Source organism: Thamnophis sirtalis, unplaced genomic scaffold (genome assembly GCF_051295495.1).
Source record: "Thamnophis sirtalis isolate CommonGarterSnake01/CBP01778 unplaced genomic scaffold, rThaSir2_p1.2 scaffold_7, whole genome shotgun sequence".
Taxonomy (NCBI): domain Eukaryota; kingdom Metazoa; phylum Chordata; class Lepidosauria; order Squamata; family Natricidae; genus Thamnophis; species Thamnophis sirtalis.
The window spans coordinates 40,370,963-40,393,490 of NW_028261387.1; the positions used below are offsets into that span (position 1 = coordinate 40,370,963).

At 37.8% G+C, this 22,528-nt stretch overlaps 1 protein-coding gene across 2 annotated transcripts in view; it reads right to left on the minus strand.

The window, feature by feature from the left end:
* RNF220 (ring finger protein 220) overlaps positions 1-22,528 on the minus strand; it is a 388,384-nt gene that overhangs the window by 103,716 nt on the left and 262,140 nt on the right. For both annotated transcript variants that reach the window (XM_087719790.1, XM_087719789.1), the window contains exon 5: positions 15,586-15,631. In XM_087719790.1, coding sequence (XP_087575916.1) covers positions 15,586-15,631 — 46 coding nt within the window. The remainder of the gene's footprint in view (positions 1-15,585; positions 15,632-22,528) is intronic.

Genomic DNA, 22,528 nt, shown 5'->3' on the forward strand with positions numbered 1-22,528 from the left:
ATGAACGCCATATTGTCCCTACCGATATGAAAAAAAATGGATTAATAACAAAGAGAACAGCATCATTTGCTACGATCCGGAATGCAGCATAGGAAGGAATCCCCATCTTGATGCCAAACCACTAGGGCATAAACATAAATTGCACCAATCAAGTGACTACGTCTGGGTAAAATACTGAGACCAAGAGCCAATATGTGGTTGGTTCTCAGGAGAAATTCTTGCAAATCTTTTCAAATAAGGTAGGACCAAAATGCTGCCAAGGCTAAGATGCTTCTAAAATCAAATAATGCCATAAAAGTAGCAGTGTTAATAAAAATGAAACTAGTTGTCCTGCAACTAATGATTGTAGCAAAATGGTTAATGTTTCATCTGGCCAGTACAAACAGTGCAGGACTTGATGCTGCACTGCTGTGTGCATAAGAACTTGTGTTATATTTCTTCCTATGGAAAGAGCAAAATATATCTCCTGTTAGTCTTCCTGAGTGCCATACCAGAGATAGAAGCAATATTCCTGGAGTCAGGATACTGCAGATTATCACAGCTACTTGGAATCAAGAGTCCCTGATCTTATGGAAAGAACTTGGTTATCTATTTGAAGCTGGTGATGTAGAGTGGCATCTGGGACGGAGAACAAATATGCTCTCACAGAAATCATAGTAATAGCTTTTAAAGCCTCACTAAAGAGTGAGGCATGAAAGAGGTGGAACAATGTTCCATCATCTCTGAGGCATGAAATTCTGGCAATGGACATTGAAGTCTTCATAAAGTTCTTCATCCAGATGAAAAGATATTCATGTTACCCATTTACTGAAATGTCTTGAGGGTGGTAATTTGCACCTAAAGCTGAGATAATTGCAAAGATATTTAAGTTAAAGAAACATGTTACTAACAAGTCATGAAATAAGAACAGTGTGATGAAAAATATATACCTTTTCAGGATAAAAGAAAAAAAACATTTTAAGGAGGATGGAGAACCACACACAGACAAATTCAGCATGAGAAAAAGTACAATATTCTTTTTAGTGAGAATATTTCTCACTAAATACTGGTATGGCAGTAAAAGAAGAGATTTGGGCAATTTAACATTAAGTGGAAAGTAGTAGGATCACACAGCTCAGCAAGAAAACATTCTAGAATATTGGTCTTCAAAGGCACAAGCCTATTTGAGTATTTATTGCATAGGAACAAGAAAGACCAATTATATCTGTGGTTCAGGACAATATACTCATTTGTATAAAGTAAAACTTTGATCCTAAAGTACTCGGTCCTACATTAAAGATCTGATGACAAAGCTAGCTAAAGGTCAATTGGATGGCTACAAGAATTAAAATAAATTCATTTTCTACCAGCTCTCCTTTAGTTGTATCAGCAGAAAATGTTGTCAGTATAGACCAGTAGTTCCCAACCTTTTTTGGCCATGCCCCCACCTAAATATCTTTAAAATCCTGACACCCCCCCCCGTGACATATAATTTTTACTTTACTCAAAAAGTGAACTCTACTCATGTGGAGGAAGCCTAAAAGGCCATTAACTTGGTTTAAACAAGGTTCAAATTGCCCCCATTAAAAATCAAATTGCTTTTCTGGGTGCATGGGCCCCACATTGGGAACCACCGGTATAGACATATCACTGGTACTAGTTCACTAGTGACAATGACTAAAATGGGACACACCCAAATAGTCTTCACTATATCAGCCCTTGATCTTACCAGTAGAAGAGGAACTAATTGTAGCAAATTGGCAGCACTCCAGGTGTGGAGTATGCTAGTTAAAGATCTATACCCCTTCACATATAACAGGACAGTAAGGAATAACATATTCCTTGTTACATGTCACCAGATAAATTTTCTAGAATCTATAAAGGCACTTAAAATGTATGTTGCGAATGTGAACAATAAAATGAGATATTTTATCATCTTTGAAGGACATACGTATAAAAAAATCTAGAAAATTTTGAATTCAAATACATACACTGATTCAGAGGGTTTTAAAGATTAATATATAATTGAGATTCAATTTTTTTTCTTCTGGAATTGATGGACTAAAGTCTAGCTAGTATTTTATTTTTTTCATTTCTGCACTTTTGATCCACTCCCACTTTATTCTATTTTTAATTTACATCAGTTTTTCTCTTTTCAATTGTAACTTTTCATAAAATTACTATTCAAAAAATAATGTAATACTCTAGTAACCTTTCTTCCCAAGGATTTACTGTCAATGGGGGAAAGATAACTCATTCTATCTATGAATTTGCCATCTTTCTTGACCTATGAAAGATTCTTGATGCTCCTGCTGGAATGGTTGCCATTGGAAAAAGCAGACAAAGCTATGAAAAAATTTTTTCCCTTTTGAACTGAACCATTCTACTTTTGTTCCACTGAGACCTATGATCTCAAGCAATCATAAAATACAGTTTGTATATACTAAAAACTGAAAACCCTTGATATTGTTTTCCTCATAGTTACAATATATTCTGTAGCAGTGGTGTCAAACTTGTGATGACACATTGTCATCATCTAACGTATCGCAACTTTCCCCCCTTTGCTAAACCAGGGATGGGCATGGCCAACATGTGACACATCCGGCCCACAGGCCGTGAGTTTCGTGGCACGACAAAACCGTGGTCCACTAAAGCGCGCCCGATTAAAGCGCGTCGCTGATGTCATCAGCAGCGCAACAACAAGGACCGCGGAGAAAAAAGGGCGCTTTAAAAAGCGCTTTTAAAGCAAGCCGATTCACGTAAAGGTAAGGGTTAGGTTTAAGGTTAGGTTTAGGGTTAGGTTAAGGGTTAGCGTTAGGTTTAGCGTTAGGTTAAGGGTTAGGTTCAGGGTTAGGTTTAGGGTTAGGTTAAGGGTAGGTTTAGGGTTAGGTTTGGGGGGGTTAGGTTTGGGGGGGGTTAGGTTTAGGTTTAAGCGTTAATTTTATCTTTACCGCTCACAGCGTGCTTTTTTCGTCGCGCTGTGATGACGTCAGGTACGCGGTTTCATCGAGCGCACTTTAGTCGACCGCGGTTTTGTGGTGGAACCGTGAGTTTCACATCCCTGTTCTACAGTCTAACGTGGACAATGGATCCAAACTGCTTTACAGAATATGCAAAACATATACAGAAACATGCACCAAAAATCTGGAGTCCACCTGCTTTTCTCTCAATTTTTCTAGGAAAGAAAAGAACTAATTCAATCTTTCTCTTCCACAGCTCCACGCCCTGTCACACACAATTCTATGGCAAACTATCATTTCCCTGTTGAAAAGCAGAGCAACAGATTTGTCCAAGTGCCAGTGAGACATCATATTTCTCTCTCTCCTTTAAATCATCCATCTGCTGGGTAAAGGCACTCTCTACTGAGACTATAAAACCCTAAGAGGATCAGCCTGAGCATTACACCTGGGGCAAGCTAAATAAAAAAAAGGTCACCAGTGCTTTTTAAACATGGACAAAAAAGCAGTAAAATGTGTTTTGGGGAAAAAAATCTGGCATTAAATCATGACTTTTTGCCTGGCTCGCCTCATTAAAAATGGCCTTTTGGAAAGTAAAATTATCATTGTAAGTGATAAGATCTTTAAGAAAATAATTCATGGCTTCTTCACCCTTTAATATGATAGCCGCCATCGGCTAATTTTTTTCTTAATGGCAACGAGGCTATCAATCTTGTCCAAAGCTTCCTTTCATCTTTGCTTCTCTCCCCTGCCACCTTTCCAAATAACCATAGTCTCTGTTGCTCATAGAAGTAACTATCTTTTCTGCTTCTGCACTAATGGTTTCCAATTCGATGAATCCCCCTCTGAATCATAAGCTAAGCATAAATGCTCAGTTACAACATTACACGACAAATTGAAATTAGGGTGCACTTTGTTCTGCAAAGTTGGCAATTAAATAATAGAACAAGATTGCCCAGAGAGATAGTAAATTCTCAATCATGTGTATTCTTAAACTGCAGCTTTAGTCAATCATAAATAGCTGTTGTTAGTTGCGAAGTCATGTCCGACCCATTGCGACCCCATGGACAACGTTGCTCCAGGCCTTCCTGTCCTCTACCATCCTCTGGAGTCCATTTAATTTCACGCCAACTGCTTCAGTGATTCCATCCAGCCATCTCATTCTCTGTCGTCCTCTTCTTCTTTTGCCCTCAATCGTTCCCAGCATTAGGCTCTTCTCCAGTGAGTCCTTCCTTCTCATTAGTTGGCCAAAGTACTTGAGTTTCATCTTCAGGATCTGGCCTTCTAAAAAGCAGTCAGGGTTGATCTCTTCTAGGACTGAGCAGTTTGATCGCCTTGCAGTCCAAAGGACTCATAGGAGTCTTCTTCAGAACCATAGTTCAAAGGCCTCAATTTTTTGGCGCTCAGCCTTTCTTATGGGCCAAATTTCACAGTCATACATTGCAACTGGAAAAACCATAGCCTTAACTATACACACTTTTGTTGGTAGGGTGATGTCTCTGCTTTTTAGTATGCTGTCTAGATTTGCCATAGCTTTCCTTCCCAGGACAAGCGTCTTTTAATTTCTTGGCTGAAGTTCCCATCTTGGGTGATCTTGGACCCCAGGAAAATAAAATCTGTCACTACCTCCATTTTTCCCCCATCTATTTGTCAGGAATTGAGAGGACCAGATGCCATGATCTTAGTTTTCTTAATGTTGAGTTTCAAGCCAACTTTTGCACTCTCCTTCACCCGCATCAAGAGGCTTCTTCACTTTCTGCCATTAGAGTGGTATCATCTGCATATCTGAGGTTGTTGATATTTTTCCCGGCAATCTTAATTCCAACTTTTGATTCATCTAGTCCCGCCTTTCTCATGATGTGCTCTGCATATAAGTTAAATAGGCAGGGTGACAGTATACAGCCTTGCTGTACTCCTTTCCCAATTTTGAACCAATCAATGGTTCTGTGTCCAATTACGTTTTCCTATACACGACTATTTAGGGGGGGGGGGAATCCCAATTTCTATGAAAAGACTGCAATGGGTTTTATTTAATTATGAATAAATATTCATAATAAAGAAACTTTAAGCACTGGGTTTTAAAATATAGGAACCTGTATAAAACCTAAAACAATATTATAAATTGATTAACTTTTCTTTAATTTGAACTTAAGAACCTCTTTCTTTTTATTACTACATGAATTTTTCCTACTACAGGATAGAAGCCTGAAACTTAAATTCCAGAACTCTGTCTTTTCCATAAGAAACAAGAGATGGGCTTCATTTAATTAGGAATAAAAAATGAATCCAGACCAATAGCACCTGTACATAAGGTTGGCGTGTCACCAGTTCAATATATTCCCTTACACTCTGAGATATAACAGCCAATAGAGGTATATACTGATAAGATGCATACAAACAAACAAAAAATACAGCTCAACCTTCTCATTATTATTACGCTGGCAAGGGAAGTATGCAGAAATTATTATTTGTATATTTTTAATGATTCTCTGGATCCAACTGAATTATTATAATGCAGCCTGGTAACACTACCTTATTACTATTAAGATTAATAATAACAAAGAAACAATGATCAGTTATTACAAATCAAGTTCATCAAGAAGAGGATTCAGAAGAGGATTCAGAAGAGGATATCTAAAAAAATGCACTAGGACAACATCTAGAATCAGAAATAATTGAAAAGAAGCTAGCAGATCAATATCAACTTATAATACAAAATATAGCATTCATTGAAGTAGAACTGCAAGAACTGCAAGAGGCTATTCAGGCCAAAAAACCAGAAGTAGCTCGCTCAGATTGTAGAGACAAATTGAATTGTCCACAATCTCAGCATAGATATTGAATTGTTTTCATTCCCAAATCAGGCAACTTCTCTTCTGCCTTCTCCTCAGAAAGAACAAAATCCTCTAACTAAAAAACAAGAGGAGTTGAAAGAAAGAATAACTGAATATATAGAGCAGAAGAAAAACAGAGTAAGATTGCCTGATTACAGCTTGTTCCGAAGAAACAGCTAGCACAAGCATTAAAAGATGCCAATACTATAATATCAAATATAAGCACCAGCTCACTGCAAGAAACACACTAACTAATGTATGGCATGGAAGCATTATAACTGAATATCTTAGATGCAAAATCAACAAGCAAGCCAAACAGTGCACCACCAAAATGGAAGCTCGGGTTGGAAAATAAGATCAGCATACTGAGATCAGATGCAAGCAAGCTAGAACAAATGAAAGAAAAGCAGCAAATTGAATTGCACACTACAGGCAGAATTTCCCATTTCAATTGAATCAGAAATGTTTCTACCAATCCATTAAGAGAGAGACTGCAATAAACCAGTCAACACTTGACAAAGAAGAAATAGAGCAGTTCTGACTACAACTATGGGACAATCCAAAGAAACTCAACAAGAATGCAACATCTTGTTGCATAAAAGAGGGGAATAAGAATAAAAAAGAAGCTGAAATTAAATAACCTGTAATAACAGCAGAAATTATATAGTAAAGGGCAAGGAAAATCAATAATTGGTGAACATGTGAAGATGAACTGCATGGTTTTGGGTTGAAGCATTTGACTGGTTTACATTCACTCATTGCCATGCAAGGAGATGAAATTGAAGACTGGTTAACATCTAGCAAACCTTGGTTGTTGTTCAGTTTCTAAGTGGTGTCTGCCTTTTTGCAACCCCACAGACCATAGTATGCCAGACTCCCCTGTCCTCCACTGTCTCCCAAGTTTGCTCAAATTCATATTTGTTGCATCAATTACACTATCTAACCATGTCATCCTCTGCTGTACTTGTCTCCTTTTGCCTTCAATTTTGCCCAGCATCAGGGGCTTTTCCACTGAGTCCTCTCTTCTCATTAGGTGGCCAAAGTATGAAGGTTAATAAAAAGCAAAACTTACCTGATTAAAAAACTCCATCAAAAGGGTCAGCACAAGAAACTACAGGACAATTACCTGCTTACCAATAAGTTTCAAATTACTAACTGATGTGGTAGCTGTTGCAATCAACAGCATCTAACACAAGCTTTTTCCACCTGACCAGAAAGGAAACTACCCTAATAGCAGAGTAACAAAAGATCAGCTCCTAATTGACAAAATGATTTTAGAAAAGTGTATAAGAAGGAAGAAGACCAACTAGAACATAGGGTGGACTGATTGGAAGAATGCATTCAACTGCCTACCACATGATTAAATAATCATATTCCTAGAAATAACAGGAGTCAGTAGAACATCAGAAGCTCTATGCAAAGATCGATGGCATAATGGAAGACAGGGCTTCTACTGACCAATGATGATGGAGGGAGGTTAATATCCAAAAAGAATTTTTTCAAGGAGATTCACAACACCACTACTATTTGTTACTGGACTGCTTCCCTTGTCAACAATACTACCATTGAAAATATCTGCCAGGCTATTCTATATCTTCATTACATTGACGATATGAAGCTATATGGGGAAAAAACCTCACCTGAAATAGAATTGCTGCTCAACACTGTCGGTATATGCAGCCAAGATTTTGCAACTGAGTTTGAACTGGGCAAATGTGCCACTCTTACCATCAACAGGAGAAAATACCAAAAACTGAAGGAATCGATAACCCTATGGAAATAACATTAAGAGTCTGTATGAAGATCACTTGGTCATCCTTGAAGCTGGCAGCATCAATCACACTGAAGTCAAGAAGAAGGTTAGAAGTAAATATATCATGAGAGTGAAGATTTAAAAGTCAAAACTCAGTGGAGGAAATACCATCAAGGCGATTAACACCTGGGCTATGCCAGTGATTAGATAGATAGCTGGAATAGTGTCTGAACTCAAGTAGAACTAATCTCTCTTTTGCACTCATTTGGGACAAAACAATTAATGTATTTCTCTCCCGGTTTGAATTGCCCTGCAGCCAATTTTTCCTTTCAAACAGCTCCCTTGAAATACTTTAATAAGAAATCTAGTAGTCTTTCAGGTGGCACTTTGTGAAGCACAGATCTGGCATTATGTAGAAATAAAAATCAGATGGCTGGCTTCTCCTACAGCTCCAATCAAAAAGGGCAGGGAGGGTATTGTCCAGTGATGGGACAGGGTGGGATCACAGCAGCCATAAACAGCCAATAGGATCCCTGAACAAATCATCATTAAGGTAGTGAATGAGATGTCATAAATTGTCTGTACTACAACACCTGTGTCAGAAGAAATGAAGAAAATGCTCTTTTAAGACCAAAATGAATTTAGGCTGCCATGAGATGAGACAGAGCCTGGATCATGAGGACTTGTCCTCTAAAAATAGTCTGTGGGTTATTTCTGATCTTAGGATGTCTTAAACCTGTCTCACTTCTGGGCTGGGGACGAACTTTAAAAATATTGGGAGGACATGGCAGGAAAAAGAAACTATGTCAGACACAAGTGTATTGTGATTAAGTGCAAATGAGCTTATGGTCATTCTTAGTGGAAAATCACATGGGTCCCCTCATTTCTGAAGCCCTTACCCAATGCAAGGTTGTGAATCTGAGGTTATTTCCATACTTTTCCTTTTCTCTCCCCTCCAGCCTCTTCATATCACTTCTTCCCACTTTCCCTTTTTGCTCCCCATTTACAGATCCAGCTGGTCTGTCCCATCATCACACTGAAAAAGCCTCACAATTACAATGCATGTTCATTGCCACTCTCCCATCCTAACTGCCTCCTCCCCTCTCTAAGAGGCAGGTCAAGAGTCAGTAGTAGCAAACAGTGAGCTGGCAGCAGTGACACTTTGTTTCCTTTCAAGGCCACCCATTTGAAACTATTAAGTGTTGGGCTCCTGCTTTTTGATAGCCCTGAAAACACAGGCAGTTTATTTCTTTTAAACAATCAATCACAGCTGCTGTCAGCACAACAAATACCCTAACCCCTGCTTTTTGTATCTCGCTCTGGCCTTTTCCTTCTCTCTGCGGTAAGTGTTTCCTGCCTGATGCGTTGGACTTTAACTTGCCATCTAAATAGGTACTTATCACTTAATATGGAGGTGATGGCTTGACATGTTTTCTGTCTCCTGCCCTCCCCTGCATAGTAGGGAAGCAGTCAAAGCGTTGTTAATAGCTGTTATCACTTGAGAACTGTAACCCCAATGCAATGAATGATAGCAGCCTCTGTTGTGCTTTATCATAGCACCAGAAGTACCAGTTCCAAGTTGTGAACACCAGCATTTTTATTTTCGGGCACTTTTTCAAGACCAGGTAAACTCAGACTCCCACTTGCAACTTTTGGGTATTCAAACCTGACTTCAAGAAGAGCATTTAATGCAGCAATGTGTGATGAAAGAACATTCTGACAACTTGACCCTTAGTTTGTGTTACACCTGAGACAAGTGCCCTAGAGTCTATGCTGCAAAGGGAACTGAAGGAGAAGAAGACTTAGTCTTCTTATGATGTGATTATGATGTTTGTAACATCATAATCACATCAAACCACTTCAAATCTACATCAATTTGCATCATAGCATTGGTCCATTTAACTCAGAGGTAGAGAATTATGGCCCCTTTAAGGACTTGTGGACCAACACCCAGATTCCTGAGCAGTATGGTTCGTTCAGGAATTCTGGGAGTTGAAGTCCACAAGTCATCCAATGTCCATCATTCCCCACTCCTGATTTAATTTAATATTTTCTACATTGATTGGCATTAGCTAATTCTCAGCCTTGCGTTGAACTTGAGATATGTTTCAAATATAAATCTGTAAGATTTAGGCAATGTTCCTAAAATTTAAAGCATTTCAATAAATTTTTATTTTGTTGTTAGGAGAGAAGTCCTGCTTGAACTTGATTTCAGGTTAGAGCACATTTATTGTCTATCTCACAGTTCATAAGCTTGAATTATGAACTATGTTTGAACTAATGTTAAGTAATCAGGACCAGATAGTTTCTATTTCTCCTGAAAAATAAAAAATAAAATGGAAAAATAGAAAAGACATTTTGACCTTAAATTTATTTGCCTGGAAGTAAACTCAATGATTTCAATAAAATTTCTTTTCAACAAACAATATTTAGGACCACTGTCTCAGTAAATCAGTTTTTTATCTTATTTTTTATAGAACCAATATTCTTACTATCTTCTCTGGCATGAATACTAGCCCTAACTACTGACATATTTCAAAAACAATAGACGGTTCTTTGGTTTTTTTTCCCCTTTTCCCTACAGCCACAACGAGCAGATTTAATTATGCATCTTTTAATTGTCTTTTACTTTTAAATATGAAGCCCTGAGGTATTTTATAATTTCCCCAAGGTCATCATAGAAGTACCTAGCAATGCTGTTTCTAACATCTATAGACCCAAGGGGCCCTGATACTATATCATATCTTTCCCAACTCAAACTCTAGAGAGACATTTCAGAAAAGAGCACATTGTCTATAGTAAAATATCCAGAGACAATTTCATCAAGTACTTTCTCCTTTGAGATTTTAATAACTGGGCACAGACAATAATGTATGAGACAAAAAATGTTCTAATAAGATATGAAGGAGCTGTGGGAGAAGGAATTTAAAACTGACTGGACATCTAGATTTAGTGATCAAACATTCATTAGCTCATATATTTGGAAAACAAAATAAAACATTTGCAAATAGAAATTGTAAATAAGCTTTAAAAATACTCCATCTACTTTGCCGAGTTTCATTACGGCATGTTTGTTGTTGAACATTCTGATAGTTATGCATCAGTGCATTTATGCATCTGCACAATACCCATATTAGGAGAGATGGGACTAGGGTGCTTGGTTTTAATAAAGTCCTAAATTGATAAATTGAAGGTATTTTGATTTTGAACTCTAATTTAATGTTTTTAATTTTTTAAAAAACATTAATCTTATACAGTATTGCTTGAAAATGTATTTTATTTTTGTTTCTTTTATTTTGCTCATTTGCTTCTTAACTGATTTAAAAAACTATTAACAGCAAAGTCAAGTAAGAACTAGGAATAGCACTTAGATTTATATACTGCTTAACAGGGCTTTACAGCCTTCTCCAAGCTATTTATAGAGTCAGCATATTGCCCCTAACAATCTGGGTCCTCATTTTACTGACCCCATAAAGTTGGAAGGTTGAGTCAACCTTGAGCTGATGAAAATCAAACTCTTGGCAGTAAACAGAATTAGCCTGCAATACTGCATTCTAACCATTGTGCAACCAGCACGCAATGAATTACTTTAGGTTACAAAATTGACTAGAATTCTTTTTTCTTACAAATAGCAATGGAAAAAGAATTTGTTATGGCCACACTTGTACTGACATTGTGTCAGTGATTCCAAGTCATGATCCTTGGGCCAGTCTTATGGATATATCAACAAAAGGGAAATATACTTTGGCTTAGGTATAAAGACTAATGTCAGTTTATTTCTTTCTTCCTCTCCAAGAGAAAGACAAGTCTGGTTTTAGCTAGTGACCAAAGAATGGACAGATGCAGAGAACTGTTCATACATATATACATCTGAGAAATTGGTCTGTTCCAGCTCCAGTTGTCTTAGATAGCAAAATTGAGTGGAATGAGACTCTGATTTATTTGACACTTAATATTTTTTTCCATCCCATTGCAAGTACATAATGCAACAATCTGTCAAGAGTTGGCCAAGTCAAATATCTGTCAAGAAAATGATCAGGCCAACTATGGAAACAACAATATCTTCAAACAAGAGCTCAGTCACTTCCTAGTTCCATTCTTCTACTGTCTACCATATTATTCCATATGCAGAGTCTAATACTTATATTGGGCTTTGGGAGCAATCTATGGCAGGAAACAGATATTGGGTACAGCTGGGGACTGAACTGGCTCCCATTCAAAAATGTTGCCAACTACCTGATAACCAATGTTCCCTCTAATTTTTTTTCAGTGTGAGCGGAAAAGTATAGTGTTTGAGCAGCACGTTTTCATACCCGAGCACCTGGATTTTCTTCATAGATGTCACCCAAGACAACGAAATTAGTGTTATTTGAAACTCAATTCTACCATGTAAATATCCATTAAGTAAAGAAATCTCCCTATACAGGTAGTCCTCAATCTACGACCATAATTGAGCCCAAAGTTTCTATTGCTAAGTGAGACATTTGTTAAGTGAGTTTTGCCCCATTTTACAACCTTTCTTGCTACAGTTAAGTGAATCACTGCGGTTAAATCAGTAACCTGGTTGTTAAGTCAGTCTGACTTTCCTACTGACTTTCCTTGGCAGATGGTTGCAAAAGGTGACCCCAGGACACTGCAACCATCATAAATATGAGGCAGTTGCCAAAGATCCAAATTTTGATCCTATGACCATGGGGATGCTGCAATGATCATGTGTGAAGAACAGCTGTAATTCACTTTTTTCAGTGCTGATGTAGCTTTAGTCATTAAGTGAACTGTTGTAAGTTGAGGACTATACTTTCCCCCTTACTATCCAATAGTCTGCAGTGATATTAGCAAGTTATGAATAAATTACCAACTGATGTAGATTAGCAATTGGAGCACTTGAAGAAGCAAACAAAGAGGGGAGAGGAAGGAAGGGAGGAAGGAAAGAAGGGAGAGGGAGAGAGAGACAGAGGGAGAGGGAGAGACAAAAAAGGAAAGAGGAGAAAGAGAAAAAGAAAGGGGAGAGGAGGGTGGGAGGATAAGAAAAAGAGGCAGAAAAAAGAAAGAGAAAGAGGGAAGGAAGGAAAGAAAAAAGGAAGAAAAAAAGAAGAAAGAAAAGAGGAGAGAAGAGAAGGAATAGAGGCCAAAAAAGCAAACAAGGAAAAGTAGGGGAAAAACTTTCACTGGAAAACACTATTTTTCCATCAGTGCAAAACTTTCCTAAACAAGGTTAATTTTCTGGATTTTGACTTTCTGGTCCAGGTGGGCCAAGAAGCCTTTATTTTCTTTTTCTAAAATCAAATAAAATCTGCAGAGCACCAGCTCGACTCCCCCTTCCTGTGAAAAAAACCTCGAGCGCAGAGGCTGGATTCAGACAACATGTGCATATGCAGCGTGGGTTTCCACTTGTTTGAGAGTTGGTTGCTGCAGTTGCTGCTGCCGTTGCTGCTGCCGCCGCTTCTCTCCTCAGTAACTTTGATCCAGGAGGGAACAGCCTCCCTGTCAATCAGCTAGAAAACGGCTTCCTTCCCTCGGCTTCCTTCGTGCTGAGTTATCCTTTAGAAACTTACTGTTAATGCCTACTTCCCTATCTCCCACAGGCTATCGGGGCTTTTTTTCCTGCTCCCGCCCCTCCGCCGCCTTCCTACTGGCTCCCGTAGCCTCAAAGGCTCCTCAAAGCCGCAGCGCCGGGCAGCAAATCCGGCGGTGCTGTTAGTGGAGGAGGAGGCAGCAGCAGTTAGTCTGGACTGCAAAGGACCTCCTCCCCAGCTTCCAGAGCCTGTGGAAATCACTGCGCGGGAGTTGAAAAGTCCTGCGCGGTGTTTTCTTGCCATGTGCGCGGCCGTGCAGCCGCACACCTTAGAGGGAACAGTGCTGATAACCCTGAAAAATTTCTTTTGTGAGGATAGGTGCTTTTGATTCAAAGCGAGTCATTCAGAATGTGGCCAATATGGCATTTGGAGTAAATGCAATAACCAGTAAGTGCAGATATAGTCAAACTTACTTTCGGAAGCAGTGCCACCTCTTAGAGAAACTTGTTTGGTAAGAAGGTAGTAGCCTACTGGCAAATGTGTACTTTCCTAAAATCTGCCCACCAACCTTGCCCTACTTCCGTCCTATTTCTGCCACCAGTTATAGGTGCAAATACTATAACTTTTATTTATCTTTTATTATTTGAATATACTAACAGCCCTGGAGATCAAACAGTGAAATCTTCAAAATGAATAAACAACAAGAATCTTGGGAATTCCGTTTCTAGGAAAGGTGTACGAAATAAAACTGAATACAAATTTATGTAATAAGGTCCTGGAAATAGTGTTAAACATCGGGTCGGGACCAGAAACAGCAGGTAGAGCTGGTAACAGAAAATTGTAAACTAAAGTACACATTTGTATTTTATCACAACAATATTCATTCCTAAGGATATTCCTTATTAGATACTATATTTAGGATTTCATGCTGATGAAAGCTGATGAGGATGTGTTATCATTAAGAGAAATAATTTCTGCATCTTAAGGAAAGACCAGGAGTTTCCCAAGCAGTATTTGCTGTAATCAGTAATTTTAATAATGTATAAAGAGAGTATTAAACACAATCAAGAGGGATTCACCCATACAGTTGAGCAAAGTGACTGAATATACAGAAACTCAGGCTACCACAATTGTTCGCCCTCCAGATGCATTGGGACTACAATTCCCAGAATTCCTGGTCAAAAGAAGCTCAAGAGGCAGTTATAGTCCCAACACATCTGTTCTAACACCTTGTCATGAGTATCATGAATGACAGTTCCTTATGGATAATAATGCAACAAATTAAAGCCGTACATTAGGAGTAGGGAATCTGTGGCTTTCCAGATGTTGAGGAACAACAATTCCCAGGAGAATCAGCCAGCAGTCATAGTAAGTTTGGCCTTGTTTTAAGTAAACTTTTTTGGATCTGTAAGCCAGGTCTTCATCCAAATGCTAATAAACAATTTTTGGCCAAATGGCTGAAAAAAACAAACAAATGCTAGAGGATCCTTCTGAATATTCTTTCAGGAGAGAGTGTGCACAGAAGAGAATCTGTGGTGCCAGCAGATACATAGTTTTGGTTACATAGGACCCTTGCACTCTTTTGCTTTAATCCCCTCCTTCAAAACAAATTAGATTGCTTGTTGTTTGAAACTTCTAAGATTCATCCCTGCTAGGAGAAAAGGACTTGTATTGGTTATCTAGTAACTGTCACAAATATTTACCTCCAAACAGCTAATATGCTGATTTAATTCTTTTTCAGGCTTGGTATTTGAAGAGATAACACAATGCAGCAATGAGCACAAACAGAAAGTATGAGACGAGCTTTTTCTCATGATGCTCTTTCATTTTATACATTTTAAAATCTCAAATGCAAGCCTGGAGATTCCTGATTTGTAACTGAAACCTTTTCTTGCGTTCTGCATTTTCATGGCTGCCTCAGTTGCATTTGCTATTATTAATAATCATGGGTCTTAATCTGCTAGACCAGTACTAAAACACTATAACATGGGACATAATACACATAATACTAGAAGCTTATGATAAAATGTGATATCATGACTCTCAATTGCGCATTTTTGCAGGGAAATATGGCCAGCACCCTAACTCTGTAGCTCTATACAGTTTAACCCTGCACTAACTGTAACACTATCTCTATGACCCAATATATGATTAGTTGGTAAAGAGAACAGGCAGGGATGCTGGCATGCTCAGCTTTCCAAACATTCAAAATGAAGGTACAGGGTTTAGAGGCTAATACCAATTACATTAGAACTATTTTAGAATAATTATTCTGCCCATTTTTGAAATATCTTCATTATGCACCAAGATACTATCCTGAGGGATCTGTATGCATAAAGACAATAATGGCTTTAATAAGCATCCTATGCCCAACAATTGTTGTAGAGTTAGGCACACAGGGAGGGAGGGAGGAAGATTCTGTGTATCATGGAGAAAAGCAGAAAAAAAATGAAAGGAGAAATCATAACAGATAAATAATGTAACATTTGTAGAAACAGAAAAGATAATTTAAATTAACAAAATATTACTAGATTTGGCTCACTTACCTTGGGAGTGCCTGGCGTCATGACATCCTTCAGTAAAGCATTCTTACTATCAAAATAAAAAAAGAAGAAAACATAAATAAATGTAGGGTAACCTCTTCCCAAAGGAGCATGTCAAAGTCCTACTTGCTTTATTTGTAAAACCCTCTCCATAAAATTCATATCCATCGGAGTAAACTTCTGGAAGCTAAAAGATCACAATTGTACCATATTCCTACTTCTATTTTTATGAAAGGTAGTCCTCAACTTAATGACCACTATTGAGACCAAAATTTTTATTGCTCAGTGAAACAGTTAAGTGAGTTTTGCCCTATTTATGATCTTTCTTGTCATAGTTGTTGTGACTCACTGCAGTTGGTAAATTAATAACACAGTTGTTAAGTGAATCTGACATCCCCATTGACTAAGCTTGTCAGAAGGTCGTTCACATTGCAACCATTATAAATACAAATCAGTTGCCAAGCATCTGAATTTTGATCACATGACCATGGGTATACTGCAATGGTCGTCAATGTGAAAATTGGTAATAGGTCACTCTTTTCAGTGTTGTTTTAACTTTGAACAGTCACTAATTGAACTGTTGTAAGTCAGGGACTACCCATTATTAAATTTGCATTTCATTTCCCCCCCCCCTCAAAACCCTGGGGAGCATAGTTGCTATTTCTAATCTTATATAATATAACCTTCATTAAAAAAACTGAGAAAAGAGACTTAACATAGAAGTTGAATAGGGATTGACATTGAAATTATTATGCAAGACACCAAACTACAGAAAGTTTCTACAGCATTTCAGTTCTGTATTACACAGGACATTGATCTGGGGAGCAGCTCTTGAGGTAATGTCCAAAAACATCTTGTTAGCATACAATGTAAGGCCTCATGTGGTTCATGATACAAGGAACATATTACAACTATGTTGAAGACCTGTATTCGTTGTTAATTGTTTATCAGGTTTAATCACTCAATGTAAATAGCTTAAATCCTTGGTATGAATCACTCTGGATATATAATTTAGAAGTAAAGGCTGCTCCTTTGTCAGAGACGTAAGAACTTGACTTCTGTTGGTTCCACTGTATGGAATATATTCTTTCAACCAATCTTTTGGCTTTCTTGAAAGGAATCAAGACCTACCTTTCAAACCAGACGTTCTCCATTTGCATTTCAGTAGTTATATAGTTAAAAAATATCATTAGCCACTTTATGAGTGTTTGATGGTGTTAAAGGTATCATTGCAGGGTGTAAGCTGTTCCAGGTAAAGCACCCTTTTACAATTGACAGATGGTGATTTTGCCCATGCCGATGGCATCCAAATGGTGTTCCAGTTCTTTTGGAATTGCACCCAAGGCACCTATTACTATTATCATTAATCCTACTTTTAGTTTGTACAACCCAAGGCAGCTTTTACAATGTTCCTGTTTCTTATTTTCCCCATTGTTGCATCCTCTTGACGCAGCCGGCAGCCAAGCCATGCCTTGCAGGAAGCTGATTGGCTCTGGTGCGGCTGCCGGCCGGAGGGAGAATTGCGATCTTCCTATTGGCCGCCCATTGCGGTCTTCCTATTGGCCACCCGCCTGACAGCTATTCGTATAAATAGCTGTCAGGTGGCACTGTCCAGCGCGCATGTTCTGAACTTGCTGTTCGTGTTACTGCTGTTAATAAAGAGTTCAGTTATTTACCTCAGTGCCTCCTCGTACTTAAAACCCATAACATCCCTGTGAAGTCAGATTGGCTGAAAGAATCAGACTGGCCCAAATTCTGGATTTCATGGTTATTGGGAAGATCAGAATTCAAGGCCTCTTATACCACTGTGGCTCACATTTAGTGCATTTCTATAAAAACTATAGAAACTTGATATACTATGGCAGCAAACAATGTGACTACTGATGCTGGCGTACAGATACTACTAAAAAGCTATAGTATTCATTCTCCTGTTTGATCCAATCTTGTTTCCACATAACTGCCCACACGCATATTAACAAATGGTACCTTCCATGGGCTGGGTTATTCATATGAACTGCCCTTTTACCCTGTATTTGTCCATCAGTGCTCTCCATTCAGAAATAATTTGATGTTCAGCTACATTTCTAAATCTAAGTAACATTTCTCAGAAGTTCCAGGCATTCACAAAATACTTGGGCCAGTTCATATAATAACTTTCAGATAGAATAGATATACAATCTCAGTCTCAGGAATGAAAAACATAGACATCATACAGGGCTGGGTCTGAAGAAAAGATGACACAGGGTGGATGAATAGAAAATAACTAAAATTAGATAGGCTTTTCTGCAAACTATAGGAATTCCTTCTCTATTTGGTTGGCTGATTTGTTAATTTCACTCCATTTCTATTTAATGGCTGAAAGGAGGTTTACACCATGGTGATCCTCCCCGCTTTCTCCCTTCCTTCCCTGGAGCAAGATGCTTCACATTTAATAATGCCTTTCAACCTCACTCGAGACAGGTTAAATTTGAAACAATTACATATCAAAGGCGATGGGGCGGGGAGACCCCACACTGTAATTTTTTTGGTTATTAAAGTAATATCTCTCATGTAAATTCTCTCACTAACATGCCACAAACAGCATTAGGAAATAAATGATTTCCCCATGATTCGATTTACCAATACAAAGCACCTGCAACAGGTAAAAATAGGGCTCTGATATATGTTACTGAGGCTGATGTTTTGCACTGCATGACTCCCACAGCTGGAGATCCCCCTCTGTTTCTTGGGGAGGGTGGGTGATGGATGGATGGGGGTTGTGGTTAGGGGAGTAGGAGGAGATGGTGGAGAGAAAGAATTATACTTAATAATAAAATTTGTATGCAAGTCAGCCTCCCAAGCTAGGGATGACTGATCGGCAGCCAGAAAGTATTAAAAAGGCTTGCTAAACAGATGCTGACAATAGAACAAGACATATCAAATCAAATCTATTCCAGAAGCATTAATACACACATACGCACGCACACACTTTTCTTCCCAATCACAGCAATATGGGAGACATCAATAAATTTTTATGAGACTTTCAGAAGCTCAACATGCTACTGGATGTGACAAAAAAGCAATGTGGCTGTCATGTTCGCTTTGTTGGGGACACTTTAGCCCCAGATGTCGAGCTGTGGCAGCAATGAGTAGAAATTGAATTTGGCTGGCTTTAATCTGCCTTTCGTTGGCAGATGGCTAGATGCTGTAAAATGAAGCAAAGAGGGTTGTTTGGGAAGGGTTTTCTCCTAGAGGCTGTTTCATTCTATGTAGAACTTGCCTTTACATAGAAGCTGGGAACTTTATTGTCACAATCTCAGCATTCCCTAAAATGGAAGTCCAAAGTCATCCTTATGTTACAAAGATACTCAGTTAACTACTCTTACCAATAAATAAATATGGGTATAGAGGTGTGTGCACATCTAAGTTAGGGATAAAAGTCACTACTAGTGAGAATAGCAAATTATTTTAAGCAGCATAAAATATGATATATAAAATCCAATCAAGTTTTATTTTCTTAAAAGTAGTGGCATTTTAATGTACTAAGAATATTTGATCAGGGAGCAGGTGTTTGAAATGAAATGCAAATATCATCTGTCAAAATAATTTAACTAATAGTAATCCAAGTTATTAACTTTGAGTATAATATTTTGATCTTTGGATATATCTTCAAATAAAGACAGGAATTATGAGGTCAAACCACAGATTATTCAATCTCCCATTCTCTTAACAGTAATTTATATTGCTTGCTTTACATAAAACCTAATCTACACATTTCTTCCAACCCACCCTTCTCTTCTTGAATCTAACACTGAGGTCTGAAATTAGGGTTTTAATTACATAATTTCTGTATACTTTGACAAATATATTATGGTGATTTTCTTTTTTTATTTCCTTCATGCAGAGATCATTGCAGAGTTATTAGCTGAAAAGCTATAAGCAAAGGGGGAAAACCCTTCCTACAAACAGTCCTGGAAAATTAAAAATGGTAAAGAAAATCATGACCTTTAAAGTTCAAACACCTTTCAGCACCTTTAAATTTCTTTTTTGCTCCAGGCCCTTCCAAAGAGCACAATCTTTGGAGACCTCAGAATTCTCTTTAATCACTAAGCAAGTCAGCGGTGGTCAGAAATCATCACACATTTACATAGTAATAACCTCAGACAACACTCCCAACTTTATTTCATAACCAGCATATTGCCACACAGTGAGAGATCCATGTGGTTTAAATTATAACCCATACATAGGAAATTAGTTGCTAGCTATGATCTTCACAGGTTTCTCTGACATTTCTAATTAAGATGATTTACATAGAACTATCCTTTGAAAGCAAAAAATTGTGTTTTGCTAGCTAATAAAATATAATTACTTCACACCCCTACCTACCCACCCTTTTCAAGTTATAGTTAGTTTTAATCTGTTTGGGGAATTATTTATCCAGTTCATTATGATAACACAGCTTACTTGCTCCTTTTATATGGAAGCAAATTGTAAGAAAAGAGTGATCAGTTGGAAATGAGTTTACCTTCTAAGGGATGGGGGACTAGAGAGGCAGGTATCTGTTATTGAGGCTTTGTATCTTGTCTAAGATGAATTTAGTTTTCATAATGACACATTTATAAAGGAAATACATATATGGTAAAGGTTCCCCTCGCACATATGTGCTAGTTGTTCCCAACTCTAGGGGGCAGTGGTCATCTCCAGCTAAAGAGTCAGCGCTGTCCAAAGACGTCTCCGTGGTTATGTGGCCAGCATGACTAGACCCTGAAAGCACAGCACACGGTACGCTACGTTACCTTCCCACCAAAGGTGGTTCCTATTTTTCTACTTGCATTTTTATATGCTTTTGAATTGCTAGTTGGCAGAAGCTGGGATAAGTAGTGGGAGCTCACTCTGTTATGTGGCACTAGGATTCAAACCACCGAACTGCCAACCTTTCTGATCAGCAAGCTCAGCGTCTTAGCCACTGAGCCACTGCGTCCCTTTTACCATGTGCATATCTATGTACAAACACATTTGGAAGTATGTCCATATACTAAGAAATTAATCATTTTATAGTTTATAATATGTAATATCAGCATTCTAAAACCTATAGGCTGGAAAGAATAATATAAAGAAGCAAGTTGATAAAAAACTAGTCAAAGCCACTGAAAAAATTCCCCCTTCAGAAATATTTCCATTTTGTGCTACTGTAGCTGTTTGGTAAAATCACATCTGCACTTCCAAAGTTCCTTGTCAAAAACAAAATACATTTTCCAGTCTGTCCATATTGTTTGGAATGACAGCTTAACAAATCACCTGTAATTTGTCATCCTCTACGTTGATAAAATTACAGCATTCAGCAATACCTTTCAGATTGTACACATTGTAAGTACTTTAAAAAAAGTTTAAGATTCAATAATTACACAAAGATCTCTGGGTGCTCTAAAAATACAATAACTAACAAATAATATCTAGCTTTCTGCTTACAAAAAGTCTCAGGTAGGAGACAGGAAAATTACCATTTTAAAAATCTTAGAATGCTCTTGACGCCACCAGCCATTTAAACATCTATTCTGGTTTGTTATAAGGCTGTCCAGCATATGTCCTACAGACATATTAAGCACGTACATCTATCCTGAGATGGCTTTACATATCACTGTAAACCAGTTTTGGCCTAGCTTGTACAAACTAAACAAACTGTGATTAGTTCAAATAAGATATTAAGTAAACCATAGTTATGTGGGATGTGTTTTAAAAAACTTAGTTTTTTTAATACTGGGACAACTGTTCACTGAATAATCTCTAAGACATCTCTTAGGCATCTTGTTAATAAGATCATGGAACATTTCTTAGATCCAACTGAGGTGAAATAAGTAACTGGAAATCACTCATCATTCAGCAATCATTTCATTCAGCATTTTAATATCAGTTTGAAATTAACCCTCTTGGTAACGATTTCTTTGGAGCAACATATTGCCTTTCTATACAAAAGAGTACAAAAAGACCACAAACAGCAGTGAAAAGGTAATCTAAAAGTAGTTTTGATCCAAGATGGTTCCATGGGAAAACAGAATAGTGAGGAAGTTTTTTGTGCATGTGTGCACACACAGAGACATATGGTCTAAATTTGAATGGGAAATATAATATGATACAAACTTATTATGGTCAAACTGAGCAAATACTATGTTGAAAGGTTAATGTTTAGATTAAGCCATTTCCCTTTGTTAGTTCCACCTCCTAATAGCGCCCCCCCCCCCAGGAATCTTAACATAATTTGAACATAATGGTATATCAATCATTTTGGTTAATAGCTTGGTATGTGGATTTCCCTAAGATTTGCATAATCTTAAGATTTGCACAAACCTGTTTTTGTGTTTCTTTAATATAAGCTTCCCTTTGAAAGACCAAGTTTATGAATGCAAGTATTTGATGATGCAATCAGATTTTTATTTGAAATAAGGCACATAATATTTATTTATATAACAAGTAAGAATATTAATCTATCTCAGTGCTTTTTACAGCAACAGATCTCTCAAAGTTCCAATTGGATACCCCCCCCCCCCCCGGAGTTCTCTAAAGTTGTGAAGTACAGGCTTTAGCAATGAGCTACAATCTTTTCCTATTGTTCCTATTAAGTTTTGGTTCATACACTATATATTTTAAATAAGAATTGCCTGAAAAATTTAATCTATAACAACAGCAATAGTATGAACAATGAAATGCTTTCTTTGAGCTACATATGGATCCATATCCTTAGCAAATCTAGTTCCAACTGAGCACCAAAATAGAAAGATAACTGTTTGAGAGCTTAATGATGGAAAAGGTAGCAAGGCAAAATTGAAAGGCCATTTTTGCCTCTACCTTATTAGAAGACAGTATTCTCATTTGTAGTATTCAGCCTTTATACAAAGGGGAAAAGAGTTTTGTTGCAAGGGGAGAATCCACTATTTGCCTCTTTGAACTATGGAGCACGCAAGTTTCAAAA